General features: G+C 56.4%; 1 protein-coding gene across 1 annotated transcript in view; it reads left to right on the forward strand.

Moving 5' to 3' along the window:
* dnah9 (dynein, axonemal, heavy chain 9) overlaps positions 1–14,457 on the forward strand; it is a gene marked incomplete at both ends in the record, with an annotated part of 232,712 nt that overhangs the window by 172,731 nt on the left and 45,524 nt on the right. Inside the window, 3 exons of the mRNA XM_079260636.1 lie at positions 25–254; positions 327–449; positions 2,721–2,925. Of these exons, the coding sequence (XP_079116762.1) occupies positions 25–254; positions 327–449; positions 2,721–2,925 (558 nt within the window). The remainder of the gene's footprint in view (positions 1–24; positions 255–326; positions 450–2,720; positions 2,926–14,457) is intronic.

Here is a 14,457-nt window from a genome sequence, read left to right on the forward strand (position 1 = left end):
TCACACTTGTCCTGCTCTGTAAAGGTCCCGGTGACGCCAGACCTGGACCCGCTGACCATGCTGACCGATGATGCCGACATCGCAGCCTGGCAGAACGAGGGTCTGCCCGCCGACAGGATGTCCACGGAAAACGCCACCATTTTCACTTCCTGCCAGCGCTGGCCCCTCATCGTGGATCCGCAGCTGCAGGGCATCAAGTGGATCAAAACTAAATATGGTGAAGACCTGCGGGTCATCCGCTCGGAGCAGCGAGGGTGAGCGGTGTGGGGGGGTGTTGGTCAGACGGCTGTATGGAGAGGGGTTTCATGTCTGCTTCTGCCTGACAGCTACCTGGATGCGGTGGAGAGAGCGCTGGCGGCAGGTGATGTGGTCCTCATGGAGAACTTGGGGGAAACACTGGATCCTGTTCTTGGACCTTTGCTGAGTCGAGAAACCATCAGGAAGGGAAGGTAAGACTTCTCAGGAGTCTTGCTTCAGTAACATTCTCTGGAGTTGCTGCTGTGAGACGTAAGACAAACATTTTTACTGATATTTATACATTTTCAGCCCAAATCAGAGCGGAAAACACAGGCGCCATGATAAAGACAAAAATACGACTTATTATCTAACTATTAGTAATGAAGCAACAAGTTAGAAAAGACAAAAAGTAGTCCATTTAAGAATGAATCTAATTATTTAAAGGCTTTGTAATTAATCCATCTCGATTAATCACATTTGAATCATTTAAAAATATTTGATCCCTAAATCAACATTTTTACTGTTAAATGGATATTAATAGATGACTAAATAGAATAATAGACACAGACAGTAATATTGTCAACTCAGCTAAATTAATGTCCAGAAAAAGGCATTTCATTTTAAAACTGTAAAAAGAAATAAAAAAATATCCCAGATCAAGTTAACGTGTCGTTTTAAACACTTTAAAGTGTTTCTATGGCAACATTTCAGTCTAAATTATTTTAATATGCAAGTTCAGAAGGGCAATAAAAAATTTAAAAATGTTCACAAACCCATTATTCACGTTGTATTGATCCTCTCAGATCAGCTTCTGACAGAAACAAGCCAACAGAGGAAGCTCCGCCTTACGTCCTGCGGGCTGCGTCTGATTGGTCGACTGCTAGGAGTTATACTGAGCTGTGAAAGTCGTCTTTAAATAAAAGTCTACAACATGTTAGAATCATTTTAACTGTTTTAATCCATAAATAGACATTAATATCTACCAGTAATCCAGGACGGATCAACCAGTTTCAGCTTCAGTCGGGTCATACAACAGAGAGGATCACCTCCTGCTCCGACTGCAGCTGGATGCAGCGACGAAGCTTCTTATTGGTCGATGGGAGTGGGGGAGGGGCTTACGCTGCTCCTGCTAACATATTAAACTACAAATTCTTTCATTTACTCACCAAAAGTCTTGAGGATCACCAGAAAAATCAGTGAGATTTGTTGATAGTTTCTGCTGAAGTCGTCTGAAATAATGCTATAAATATAACGCCACAGTGCTGAGTCAGCACCGCAAGTCCGCCGTGTGCATCAGCGTAATCATGTCCCAGGAAAATGTGCACTGACAAACATTCTGCCATTAATTGTATTCATTTCTTTAACGTGTGAATTTTCCTGTATTTAACGCGTTAAAGCCCCACCACTTCACAAAGTCCCTGCGAGCGCGAGGCAGATGTGTACAGATGTCTTCGGCTTCTCTCACGGCGCTACTAAAACTCACAGAAAACCTTCACTAAACCAGATTGGTAGTTAATCTGGTTCCAGTCTGGCTCGAGTTTCACCCATCACTCACACACATGCTGGGAACCACCTAGGAAGGTTGGAAAGCTTCCATGGAAATCTGGGAATGTCCAGAGAGTCGTCTTCAGCAGGAAAACGAGAGCGATGCCAGAAGGTTGTTGCGTGTTTCACTGTTCCAGTCAAAGAGAGAGAAGTCATGTACACAGTTTTCATCAGTTTTCCACAAAGAAACATCAACTATCTGCCGAGTTTTATCACCCAGCGAGACTAAAAGATCCGCTGTTGGTCCTGGGAACACGCCAGACCAGACTCTGCCAGACGGCCAGTCTGTCCTGTGAATGGGTTAAATGGTCCGATGTTCTCTCTGGACAAGTCGCATTCAGCCTGTTGGAGCAGAGCTTCCATGTGCACAACAGGACTAATAAATATGTATTCTCCTCAGTCCACATTAAAGGAATAAAAACAGATTTTTAGTGCGATGAAATCAGAAAAATGTCTCTGACTGCCTGCGAGCGTGCAGGAGCACCGTATGCATACATTACTAAAAGGATTTATTGTGGTTCACTGGATGAAACTAGGGCTGAGTTTGTAGTTAAAAAAACCAGCATCCTGTAATCAGACTGGCTTTTAAATGGTTAAAATAATTTGAATAATGACCTTTTTGTTGTTATAATTAAGTAAGCTGAAAGTTGTGAGCAAAAAAGTGTGAAAATAAAATGAGTTTGTTGTGTTTTATTAGCAGCTTTTATTCTGAAAGGACAGAATATTTGTCCTGTCGACCTTCATGAAAACTAAAGTTTTTAACAGAAATCTTACAAAAATTGTGTGAAAATCACCTGAAAGGAGTAAAACCCAGATGACTTGTGATTAAAATCAGCTTTCTTCCCAGCAGGACGCTGCTGCGAGCTTATTAGGAAGGACGATCACGGCGTTGTCATAGCGACGCATCCTAAACTTCCCTCAATGATCAAACCTTTCAGGTACATGAAGATCGGAGATAAGGAGTGCGAGTACAACCCCAGCTTCCGCCTCATCCTGCACACCAAGCTGGCCAGCCCTCATTACCAGCCGGAGCTGCAGGCCCAGTGCACCCTGGTCAACTTCACCGTGACCAGAGACGGTCTGGAGGAGCAGCTGCTGGCCGCCGTGGTCAGCATGGAGAGACCTGACCTGGAGCAGCTGAAGGTAGGGACGGACCTGGTGCTGGAAACCAGACGGCGGTTTGAGTCTCGTCTGAGCGGGTTTGATTAAAAGAAACAGCCAGAGGAGTCGAAGGGAAGGGGGGGGGGGGGGGGGGGGTTCTTGTCATTATCCGTCTTTTAACAGCGAGCGTTGGCGAGAAAACACCGCGTCTTTAAACATGACAAGAGGCTGCACGTCCAGGCTCTGTGATTCCAAACCAATCAGCCGCAGCATCTGATTAGCGGCTGCTGGACGTGTGCTAATCATCAGGCTGGTTGTTGGGCGTCCACAGACCTGCACCGCCATGTGTGGATCAGCACGCCGCAAACACACCGTTTGATTGGTTCTAAATTAGCTTGGACGCGAATTAGCAGTTTATTTTAACTTGAATGTTTCATGAATTTTCTGTTTCTGCTGCGGTTTGTTGGAAGTGACAAAGATCCGCCTGAAGCTGAATCTGCTCCAGGAGGACAGGAATCCCCTCAAACCTCCTCTGGTTGCTTCATGTTCTGCTCCACGCAGCCAGACGTTCTTCTGATCTCTGAAGGTCGTCTTCCAGGTCTTCCAGGTCTTCCTGGTTTTCCAGGTTTTCCAGGTTTTCCTGGTTTTCCTGGTTTGTTTGCATCTGAAATGAAAACAGAGAAAAGAGCTGATTTCCCAGCAGACTGTCACACACACCTACAATCTGCTCCCCGCTACGTCAAACAGCACCTCCTTAAACCCTTGTAAGGAGGTGGAGGAGTAAAGGTGGAGGTCAGAGACTGAAGCTGATGAACAGTAAATGTCTGGAAACAGAAAAACCAACAGATGTAAACATGAAGATGCAGCAGAGAGGAGCAGAGGAGGAGAGAGGAGCACAGGAGGAGCTGCAGGGAGAAAGGAACAAAGATCTGCTGCAGACCAGAATCATGGAGGTAGACACACCTGAAAACATGACAGGGAGGAGGTGCTGAGGCAGGAGGAGCTGTCGATACAGGTGGAGGTAACAATTCAGGAGGAGGTCCTTAAGCAAGAGGAGGTGATGAGGCAGGAGGAGGTGCCGAGGTTGGAGGAGGTGCTGATTCAGGAGGAGGTGCTAAGGCAGGAGGAGGTGGCGATGCACGAGGAGGTGCTGAAGAGGAGGTGGAGACATGAGGAAGTGATAAGTCAAAAGGAGGTGAATAGGAGGTGGTGAAACGAAGTGAAAACTGCATAAACATCTGTTCAGCTTGTAAATAATCTGATGTTAGAAACAAAAACAAGACTCCTCTCCTCCTACGGCCTCCTGCTTCCTCCTACGGCCTCCTGCGTCCTCCTACGGCCTCCTGCGTCCTCCTACGGCCTCCTGCGTCCTCCTACGGCCTCCTGCTTCCTCCTACGGCCTCCTGCGTCCTCCTACGGCCTCCTGCGTCCTCCTACGGCCTCCTGCATCCTCCTACGGCCTCCTGCTTCCTCCTACGGCCTCCTGTGTCCTCCTACGGCCTCCTGTGTCCTCCTACGGCCTCCTGCGTCCTCCTACGGCCTCCTGCTTCCTCCTGTGTCCTCCTGCGTCCTCCTACGGCCTCCTGCGTCCTCCTACGGCCTCCTGCGTCCTCCTACGGCCTCCTGCTTCCTCCTACGGCCTCCTGCGTCCTCCTACGGCCTGCTGCGTCCTCCTACGGCCTCCTGCGTCCTCCTACGGCCTCCTGCGTCCTCCTGTGTCCTCCTCGTCCTCCTGCGTCCTCCTACGGCCTCCTGCGTCCTCCTACGGCCTCCTGCTTCCTCCTACGGCCTCCTGCGTCCTCCTACGGCCTCCTGTGTCCTCCTACGGCCTCCTGCGTCCTCCTACGGCCTCCTGCGTCCTCCTACGGCCTCCTGCTTCCTCCTACGGCCTCCTGCGTCCTCCTACGGCCTGCTGCGTCCTCCTACGGCCTCCTGCGTCCTCCTACGGCCTCCTGCGTCCTCCTACGGCCTCCTGCTTCCTCCTGTGTCCTCCTCGTCCTCCTGCGTCCTCCTACGGCCTCCTGCTTCCTCCTACGGCCTCCTGCGTCCTCCTACGGCCTCCTGCGTCCTCCTACGGCCTCCTGCTTCCTCCTACGGCCTCCTGCGTCCTCCTACGGCCTCCTGCGTCGTCCTACGGCCTCCTGCTTCCTCCTACGGCCTCCTGCGTCCTCCTACGGCCTCCTGCTTCCTCCTACGGCCTCCTGCTTCCTCCTACGGCCTCCTGCGTCCTCCTACGGCCTCCTGCGTCCTCCTACGGCCTCCTGCTTCCTCCTGTGTCCTCCTGCGTCCTCCTGCGTCCTCCTGCGTCCTCCTGCGTCCTCCTACGGCCTCCTGCGTCCTCCTACGGCCTCCTGCTTCCTCCTACGGCCTCCTGCTTCCTCCTACGGCCTCCTGTGTCCTCCTACGGCCTCCTGCTTCCTCCTACGGCCTCCTGCTTCCTCCTACTGAGTCCTCCTACGGCCTCCTGCGTCCTCCTGCGGCCTCCTGCGTCCTCCTACGGCCTCCTGCGTCCTCCTACGGCCTCCTGCTTCCTCCTACGGCCTCCTGCTTCCTCCTACGGCCTCCTGCTTCCTACTGAGTCCTCCTACGGCCTCCTGCGTCCTCCTGCGGCCTCCTGCGTCCTCCTACGGCCTCCTATGTCCTCCTACGGCCTCCTGCTTCCTCCTACGGCCTCCTGCTTCCTCCTACGGCCTCCTGTGTCCTCCTACGGCCTCCTGCTTCCTCCTACGGCCTCCTGCTTCCTCCTACTGAGTCCTCCTACGGCCTCCTGCGTCCTCCTGCGGCCTCCTGCGTCCTCCTACGGCCTCCTGCGTCCTCCTACGGCCTCCTGCTTCCTCCTACGGCCTCCTGCTTCCTACTGAGTCCTCCTACGGCCTCCTGTGTCCTCCTACGGCCTCCTGCTTCCTCCTACGGCCTCCTATGTCCTCCTACGGCCTCCTGCTTCCTCCTACGGCCTCCTGCGTCCTCCTACGGCCTCCTGCTTCCTTCCTACGGCCTCCTGTGTCCTCCTACGGCCTCCTGCTTCCTCCTACGGCCTCCTGCGTCCTCCTGCGGCCTCCTGCGTCCTCCTGCGTCCTCCTGTGTCCTCCTGCGTCCTCCTACGGCCTCCTGCTTCCTCCTACGGCCTCCTGCTTCCTACTGAGTCCTCCTACGGCCTCATGCGTCCTCCTGCGGCCTCCTGCGTCCTCCTACGGCCTCCTGCTTCCTCCTACGGCCTCCTGCTTCCTACTGAGTCCTCCTACGGCCTCCTGCGTCCTCCTGTGTCCTCCTACGGCCTCCTGCTTCCTCCTACGGCCTCCTGCGTCCTCCTGCGGCCTCCTGCGTCCTCCTGTGTCCTCCTGCGTCCTCCTACGGCCTCCTGCGTCCTCCTACGGCCTCCTGCTTCCTTCCTACGGCCTCCTGTGTCCTCCTACGGCCTCCTGCTTCCTCCTACGGCCTCCTGCGTCCTCCTGCGGCCTCCTGCGTCCTCCTGCGTCCTCCTGTGTCCTCCTGCGTCCTCCTACGGCCTCCTGCTTCCTCCTACGGCCTCCTGTGTCCTCCTACGGCCTCCTGCTTCCTCCTACGGCCTCCTGCTTCCTACTGAGTCCTCCTACGGCCTCATGCGTCCTCCTGCGGCCTCCTGCGTCCTCCTACGGCCTCCTGCGTCCTCCTACGGCCTCCTGCTTCCTACTGAGTCCTCCTACGGCCTCCTGCGTCCTCCTGCGGCCTCCTGCGTCCTCCTACGGCCTCCTGCGTCCTCCTACGGCCTCCTGCTTCCTCCTACGGCCTCCTGTGTCCTCCTACGGCCTCCTGCTTCCTCCTACGGCCTCCTATGTCCTCCTACGGCCTCCTGCTTCCTCCTACGGCCTCCTGCGTCCTCCTACGGCCTCCTGCTTCCTCCTACGGCCTCCTGTGTCCTCCTACGGCCTCCTGTGTCCTCCTACGGCCTCCTGCTTCCTCCTACGGCCTCCTGCGTCCTCCTGCGTCCTCCTGTGTCCTCCTGCGTCCTCCTACGGCCTCCTGCTTCCTCCTACGGCCTCCTGTGTCCTCCTACGGCCTCCTGTGTCCTCCTACGGCCTCCTGCTTCCTCCTACGGCCTCCTGTGTCCTCCTATGGCCTCCTGCTTCCTCCTACGGCCTCCTGCTTCCTACTGAGTCCTCCTACGGCCTCCTGCGTCCTCCTGCGGCCTCCTGCGTCCTCCTACGGCCTCCTGTGTCCTCCTGCGGCCTCCTGCTTCCTCCTACGGCCTCCTATGTCCTCCTACGGCCTCCTGCTTCCTCCTACGGCCTCCTGCTTCCTCCTACGGCCTCCTGCGTCCTCCTACGGCCTCCTGCTTCCTCCTACGGCCTCCTGCGTCCTCCTACGGCCTCCTGCGTCCTCCTACGGCCTCCTGCGTCCTCCTACGGCCTCCTGCTTCCTCCTACGGCCTCCTGTGTCCTCCTACGGCCTCCTGTGTCCTCCTACGGCCTCCTGCGTCCTCCTACGGCCTCCTGCTTCCTCCTGTGTCCTCCTGCGTCCTCCTACGGCCTCCTGCGTCCTCCTACGGCCTCCTGCGTCCTCCTACGGCCTCCTGCTTCCTCCTACGGCCTCCTGCGTCCTCCTACGGCCTGCTGCGTCCTCCTACGGCCTCCTGCGTCCTCCTACGGCCTCCTGCGTCCTCCTGTGTCCTCCTCGTCCTCCTGCGTCCTCCTACGGCCTCCTGCGTCCTCCTACGGCCTCCTGCTTCCTCCTACGGCCTCCTGCGTCCTCCTACGGCCTCCTGCTTCCTCCTACGGCCTCCTGTGTCCTCCTACGGCCTCCTGCGTCCTCCTACGGCCTCCTGCGTCCTCCTACGGCCTCCTGCTTCCTCCTACGGCCTCCTGCGTCCTCCTACGGCCTGCTGCGTCCTCCTACGGCCTCCTGCGTCCTCCTACGGCCTCCTGCGTCCTCCTACGGCCTCCTGCTTCCTCCTGTGTCCTCCTCGTCCTCCTGCGTCCTCCTACGGCCTCCTGCTTCCTCCTACGGCCTCCTGCGTCCTCCTACGGCCTCCTGCGTCCTCCTACGGCCTCCTGCTTCCTCCTACGGCCTCCTGCTTCCTCCTACGGCCTCCTGCGTCCTCCTACGGCCTCCTGCGTCGTCCTACGGCCTCCTGCTTCCTCCTACGGCCTCCTGCGTCCTCCTACGGCCTCCTGCTTCCTCCTACGGCCTCCTGCTTCCTCCTACGGCCTCCTGCGTCCTCCTACGGCCTCCTGCGTCCTCCTACGGCCTCCTGCTTCCTCCTGTGTCCTCCTGCGTCCTCCTGCGTCCTCCTGCGTCCTCCTGCGTCCTCCTACGGCCTCCTGCGTCCTCCTACGGCCTCCTGCTTCCTCCTACGGCCTCCTGCTTCCTCCTACGGCCTCCTGTGTCCTCCTACGGCCTCCTGCTTCCTCCTACGGCCTCCTGCTTCCTCCTACTGAGTCCTCCTACGGCCTCCTGCGTCCTCCTGCGGCCTCCTGCGTCCTCCTACGGCCTCCTGCGTCCTCCTACGGCCTCCTGCTTCCTCCTACGGCCTCCTGCTTCCTCCTACGGCCTCCTGCTTCCTACTGAGTCCTCCTACGGCCTCCTGCGTCCTCCTGCGGCCTCCTGCGTCCTCCTACGGCCTCCTATGTCCTCCTACGGCCTCCTGCTTCCTCCTACGGCCTCCTGCTTCCTCCTACGGCCTCCTGTGTCCTCCTACGGCCTCCTGCTTCCTCCTACGGCCTCCTGCTTCCTCCTACTGAGTCCTCCTACGGCCTCCTGCGTCCTCCTGCGGCCTCCTGCGTCCTCCTACGGCCTCCTGCGTCCTCCTACGGCCTCCTGCTTCCTCCTACGGCCTCCTGCTTCCTACTGAGTCCTCCTACGGCCTCCTGTGTCCTCCTATGGCCTCCTGCTTCCTCCTACGGCCTCCTGCGTCCTCCTACGGCCTCCTGCTTCCTTCCTACGGCCTCCTGTGTCCTCCTACGGCCTCCTGCGTCCTCCTGCGTCCTCCTACGGCCTCCTGCTTCCTCCTACGGCCTCCTGCTTCCTCCTACGGCCTCCTGCTTCCTACTGAGTCCTCCTACGGCCTCATGCGTCCTCCTGCGGCCTCCTGCGTCCTCCTACGGCCTCCTGCTTCCTCCTACGGCCTCCTGCTTCCTACTGAGTCCTCCTACGGCCTCCTGCGTCCTCCTGTGTCCTCCTACGGCCTCCTGCGTCCTCCTGCGGCCTCCTGCGTCCTCCTACGGCCTCCTATGTCCTCCTACGGCCTCCTGCGTCCTCCTACGGCCTCCTGCGTCCTCCTACGGCCTCCTGTGTCCTCCTACGGCCTCCTGCTTCCTCCTACGGCCTCCTGTGTCCTCCTACGGCCTCCTGCTTCCTCCTACGGCCTCCTGCGTCCTCCTGCGGCCTCCTGCGTCCTCCTGCGTCCTCCTGTGTCCTCCTGCGTCCTCCTACGGCCTCCTGCTTCCTCCTACGGCCTCCTGTGTCCTCCTACGGCCTCCTGCTTCCTCCTACGGCCTCCTGTGTCCTCCTACGGCCTCCTGCTTCCTCCTACGGCCTCCTGCTTCCTACTGAGTCCTCCTACGGCCTCATGCGTCCTCCTGCGGCCTCCTGCGTCCTCCTACGGCCTCCTGCGTCCTCCTACGGCCTCCTGCTTCCTACTGAGGCCTCCTACGGCCTCCTGCGTCCTCCTGCGGCCTCCTGCGTCCTCCTACGGCCTCCTGCGTCCTCCTACGGCCTCCTGCTTCCTCCTACGGCCTCCTGTGTCCTCCTACGGCCTCCTGCTTCCTCCTACGGCCTCCTATGTCCTCCTACGGCCTCCTGCTTCCTCCTACGGCCTCCTGCGTCCTCCTACGGCCTCCTGCTTCCTCCTACGGCCTCCTGTGTCCTCCTACGGCCTCCTGTGTCCTCCTACGGCCTCCTGCTTCCTCCTACGGCCTCCTGCGTCCTCCTGCGTCCTCCTGTGTCCTCCTGCGTCCTCCTACGGCCTCCTGCTTCCTCCTACGGCCTCCTGTGTCCTCCTACGGCCTCCTGTGTCCTCCTACGGCCTCCTGCTTCCTCCTACGGCCTCCTGTGTCCTCCTATGGCCTCCTGCTTCCTCCTACGGCCTCCTGCTTCCTACTGAGTCCTCCTACGGCCTCCTGCGTCCTCCTGCGGCCTCCTGCGTCCTCCTACGGCCTCCTGTGTCCTCCTGCGGCCTCCTGCTTCCTCCTACGGCCTCCTATGTCCTCCTACGGCCTCCTGCTTCCTCCTACGGCCTCCTGCTTCCTCCTACGGCCTCCTGCGTCCTCCTACGGCCTCCTGCTTCCTCCTACGGCCTCCTGCGTCCTCCTACGGCCTCCTGCATCCTCCTACGGCCTCCTGCTTCCTCCTACGGCCTCCTGCTTCCTCCTACGGCCTCCTGCGTCCTCCTACGGCCTCCTGCGTCCTCCTACGGCCTCCTGTGTCCTCCTACGGCCTCCTGCTTCCTCCTACGCCTCCTGCTTCCTCCTGAGTCCTCCTACAGCCTCCTGCGGCCTCCTACGGCCTCCTGTTTCCTCCTGAGTCCTCCTTCGGCCTCCTGCGTCCTCCTACGGCCTCCTACGGCCTCCTGCGTCCTCCTACGGCCTCCTACGGCCTCCTGCGTCCTCCTACGGCCTCCTGTGTCCTCCTATGGCCTCCTGCTTCCTCCTGTGTCCTCCTACGGCCTCCTGCGTCCTCCTGTGTCCTCCTGCTTCCTCCTACAGCCTCCTGTGTCCTCCTATGGCCTCCTGCATCCTCCTACGGCCTCCTGTGTCCTCCTACGGCCTCCTGCATCCTCCTACGGCCTCCTGTGTCCTCCTATGGCCTCCTGCTTCCTCCTGTGTCCTCCTGCTTCCTCCTACAGCCTCCTGTGTCCTCCTATTGCCTCCTGCTTCCTCCTGTGTCCTCCTACGGCCTCCTGCGTCCTCCTATGGTCTCCTGCTTCCTCCTGTGTCCTCCTGCGTCCTCCTGGGTCCTGCTATTGCCTCCTGCTTCCTCCTGCGTCCTCCTGTGTCCTCCTACGGCCTCCTGCTTCCTCCTACGGCCTCCTGCGTCCTCCTGCGGCCTCCTGCGGCCTCCTGCGTCCTCCTGCGTCCTCCTGTGTCCTCCTGCGTCCTCCTACGGCCTCCTGCTTCCTCCTACGGCCTCCTGCTTCCTCCTACGGCCTCCTGTGTCCTCCTACGGCCTCCTGCTTCCTCCTACGGCCTCCTGCTTCCTACTGAGTCCTCCTACGGCCTCCTGTGTCCTCCTGCGTCCTCCTGCGGCCTCCTGCGTCCTCCTGCGGCCTCCTGCGTCCTCCTACGGCCTCCTGCGTCCTCCTACGGCCTCCTGCGTCCTCCTGCGGCCTCCTGCGTCCTCCTGCGGCCTCCTGCGTCCTCCTACGGCCTCCTGCTTCCTCCATGGCCTCCTGCTTCCTCCTACGGCCTCCTGTGTCCTCCTACGGCCTCCTGCTTCTTACTGAGTCCTCCTACGGCCTCCTGCGTCCTCCTGCGGCCTCCTGCGTCCTCCTACGGCCTCCTGCTTCCTCCTACGGCCTCCTGCTTCCTCCTACGGCCTCCTGCGTCCTCCTACGGCCTCCTGCTTCCTACTGAGTCCTCCTACGGCCTCCTGCGTCCTCCTATGGCCTCCTGCTTCCTCCTACAGCCTCCTGCGTCCTCCTGCGTCCTCCTATGGCCTCCTGCTTCCTCCTCCAGCCTCCTGCGTCCTCCTGCGTCCTCCTATGGCCTCCTGCTTCCTCCTACAGCCTCCTGCGTCCTCCTGCGTCCTCCTATGGCCTCCTGCTTCCTCCTACAGCCTCCTGCGTCCTCCTGCGTCCTCCTATGGCCTCCTGCTTCCTCCTACAGCCTCCTGCATCCTCCTGCGTCCTCCTATGGCCTCCTGCTTCCTCCTGTGTCCTCCTGCTTCCTCCTGTGTCCTCCTGCGTCCTCCTCCGTCTCCACTTGGACGTCCTGCTAACATAAAAATGACGAAGGCTCCCGACTACGACAGAAAGCTGATGAGACCACCCAGCGAGCAGTTCGTCATGTTTCTACGTAAATCACCACGCCTGCTAACGAAAGACGGAACAGGCGACACAAAACCGTAGAAACCTGCCAGAAATAAAACAAAGCAATAAAAAAATCTCCTACATCGTTTCTAAACTTTCAGATTATTAATTGTTGCCTTAAAATTGTTGACAGTGCTTCACAGCTCAGAGACATGATGATGTTGTCTCCGTCCGAACACTCGTACAGCTCGCTGGTGTGGCATTAGGGAGCCAACAGGATGCTGTTTGACTGAGGTTAATCTCATCTCGAATGACTTTCTGATGGGTGCCATCACCAGTGTCAGTGTTTCAGCACCAGAGACTGATCCGTGATGAATCGCCCAATAAGACAATCATCCCTTTATCCTAAAAAACAAAAAGGAATAAAGAAATGTTATTAACTTTTAAAGCACTAACAGTCACCCTGGGAGCTGCTCATGCGACACGTCGCTATTTCTCATCAAGCTCCAGGAATTGTGTGATACAATCCTCAAGAGAGTTTGATCGCACACCTACATGTCCAAAATGAATTGAGAGGTAGTTAGAGGGTGCTTTAAGGCGGATTTTTCCCAAGCGGCAACCTCCAGCGGTTAAAAGTGAAGCCGATGTGGAAGTTCATAAAACTGCAGTTCCCCCTTCATCCACTAGGGGCTCCAAAACAGAGCAAATCCCCATAGACTCCCATGTTAAAAAGACCAACTTCACAGCAGAAATAAACATGTTTACAGCCTGGTTCAAAAATCCATTTTAGGTTTAATAGGTCAGGTTTACCTTCATGACAACTGTGGGGGGAGTGAATTTTCTTTTTAACTCCTCCACTTAAAAGTATTTCAATATCAAAATTCGGCATAAATAAGGGCATGTCCTTTTGATTGACAGGTACCCGATCTCCCGCTTCTAGTAAAAAGAACGTAGAACAACCGGGGTTTTTAGCCGGTTAACAACGTGACTTTGTTTAGCCCGCTTACCTCCGTTAGCTGGTTAGCTCCTGTTATCTCCGGGTTAGCTCGGTTAGCTTTTAGCTACAGTCAGCTCAGAGTTTGCTAGATGTCAATCTTCTGCCATGACGCTCACAGCCCCCTCTCAGCTCCACCTCTTTGCCCATATTTGTATTTTCCAGGCGAGACGACACGCATGCCTCTACCAAGATGGTGATGGTAGGAACCGCCCACCGAGCTTCACGTCACGGAGGCTCCGTCAGTCTTTTTGTATATAGTCCATGGTTTTTCCTCCTAATGGAAACGAACGTGTGCTCGGCTGACTTGTTCCACTCTGCTGATTGGTCCAGCCACCACTGGCGGTCAGGTTGTTGTACACTGTGCGCGATGCTGCAGGTTCCCAACTTCTGTAGCGTAACGAGCACCGCAGACTTACGGCTTGCACCGTATTCATCTGTGTAGATGTTCGTATTTAAAGTGAAATTGGCTTGATCAAAGTGACGGCGCCTAACGAACCCTCCGTCTCTCCTCATCCACAATCTACTCGTTTCATGTCATTTGTTTGGAATAGATTAGCCGAATGCGCCACTGTACCGCAGCAATTAGACAGCACATTGACACACTTTCGCTGTTCCTAAAATGCATCTCTTGTTAGCTGATGGGAAGGAAAAAGTCAGAAATCTCTTCTTGTTCGCGGAGCGTCTGGCTGACGGCGGAGATGTTAACGGGTCAGACGGATCAACTCTCAACGCCATCCCACTTCTGGAGGCGTCTGTGTTTGGAGTTAGCCTCATAAGACGTGTAGGCCTCCCTGACCCGTGGTCAAATCAGCATGAAAGCAGAAAGGGGGAAATGGCAAAAAGCCTGAATGTCCCCTCAGCAAAGTCCAATGGAGTGAAATATCATTTAATGATGCTTGCTTAATTAGCATTTTTCTGAGATCTGAAGATTCAGAAGATGAGAAATTAAAAGAAAAAAAAATCTGGAGCTCACTTATCATTTTAATTAACAGTGAAGGTTGGCGGGGGCCTGCAGAATGAAGTGCTGAATGGCTTTTTGTTGTGTGTAAACAAACCCGGACTGATAAGGATTGTGGTACTGATAGGGGAGTGTAAATTGCTTGTACCTGTTTATTTTCTTCCAATGACTCGCCGCCATTATAGCTTTAATGAGGTTAGCGTTGCTACTGAGCCGTAAGATGACTCCTGGGTGAAAGAGCTCTCGTTAAACTGAGCCAAAGACACGATAAGGAGCTTAAAATGTCACCTTTTTCTTTTTTTCCCCTCCCTCTCGTTGGAAACTGCAGCAGCGATTCAGTCCAAAACCTTTCCCCATCTTCGGTGTGTACATGCGTACACGGCACAGCCGCCTTCTTTAATGAGAACTAAAACAGTGTGCTTACCTTTAACAGCGCTGCTCTGCGGAACCCACTAATCATTTGTCTAAGGAAAAAAAAAAAAAAAGATGGATGTAATATCTCATTTTAATCCCAATTAGGGTGTTCTGCTGACTGGTTAATTGTTTGTTTTTTCCCAAGCAAGGGTAATTACGAGTACAATGTGCCAGAGGAAAGCTAATCGTTAAAAACTGACTCATTACAGCATTCAGTTGGGAATGTTTTAGTACTGATGGCTTTTCCCCTCAAGACCACCGAGT

This window comes from Telmatherina bonti (genome assembly GCF_933228915.1).
Source record: "Telmatherina bonti genome assembly, chromosome: 21".
In the NCBI taxonomy this organism is placed as follows: domain Eukaryota; kingdom Metazoa; phylum Chordata; class Actinopteri; order Atheriniformes; family Telmatherinidae; genus Telmatherina; species Telmatherina bonti.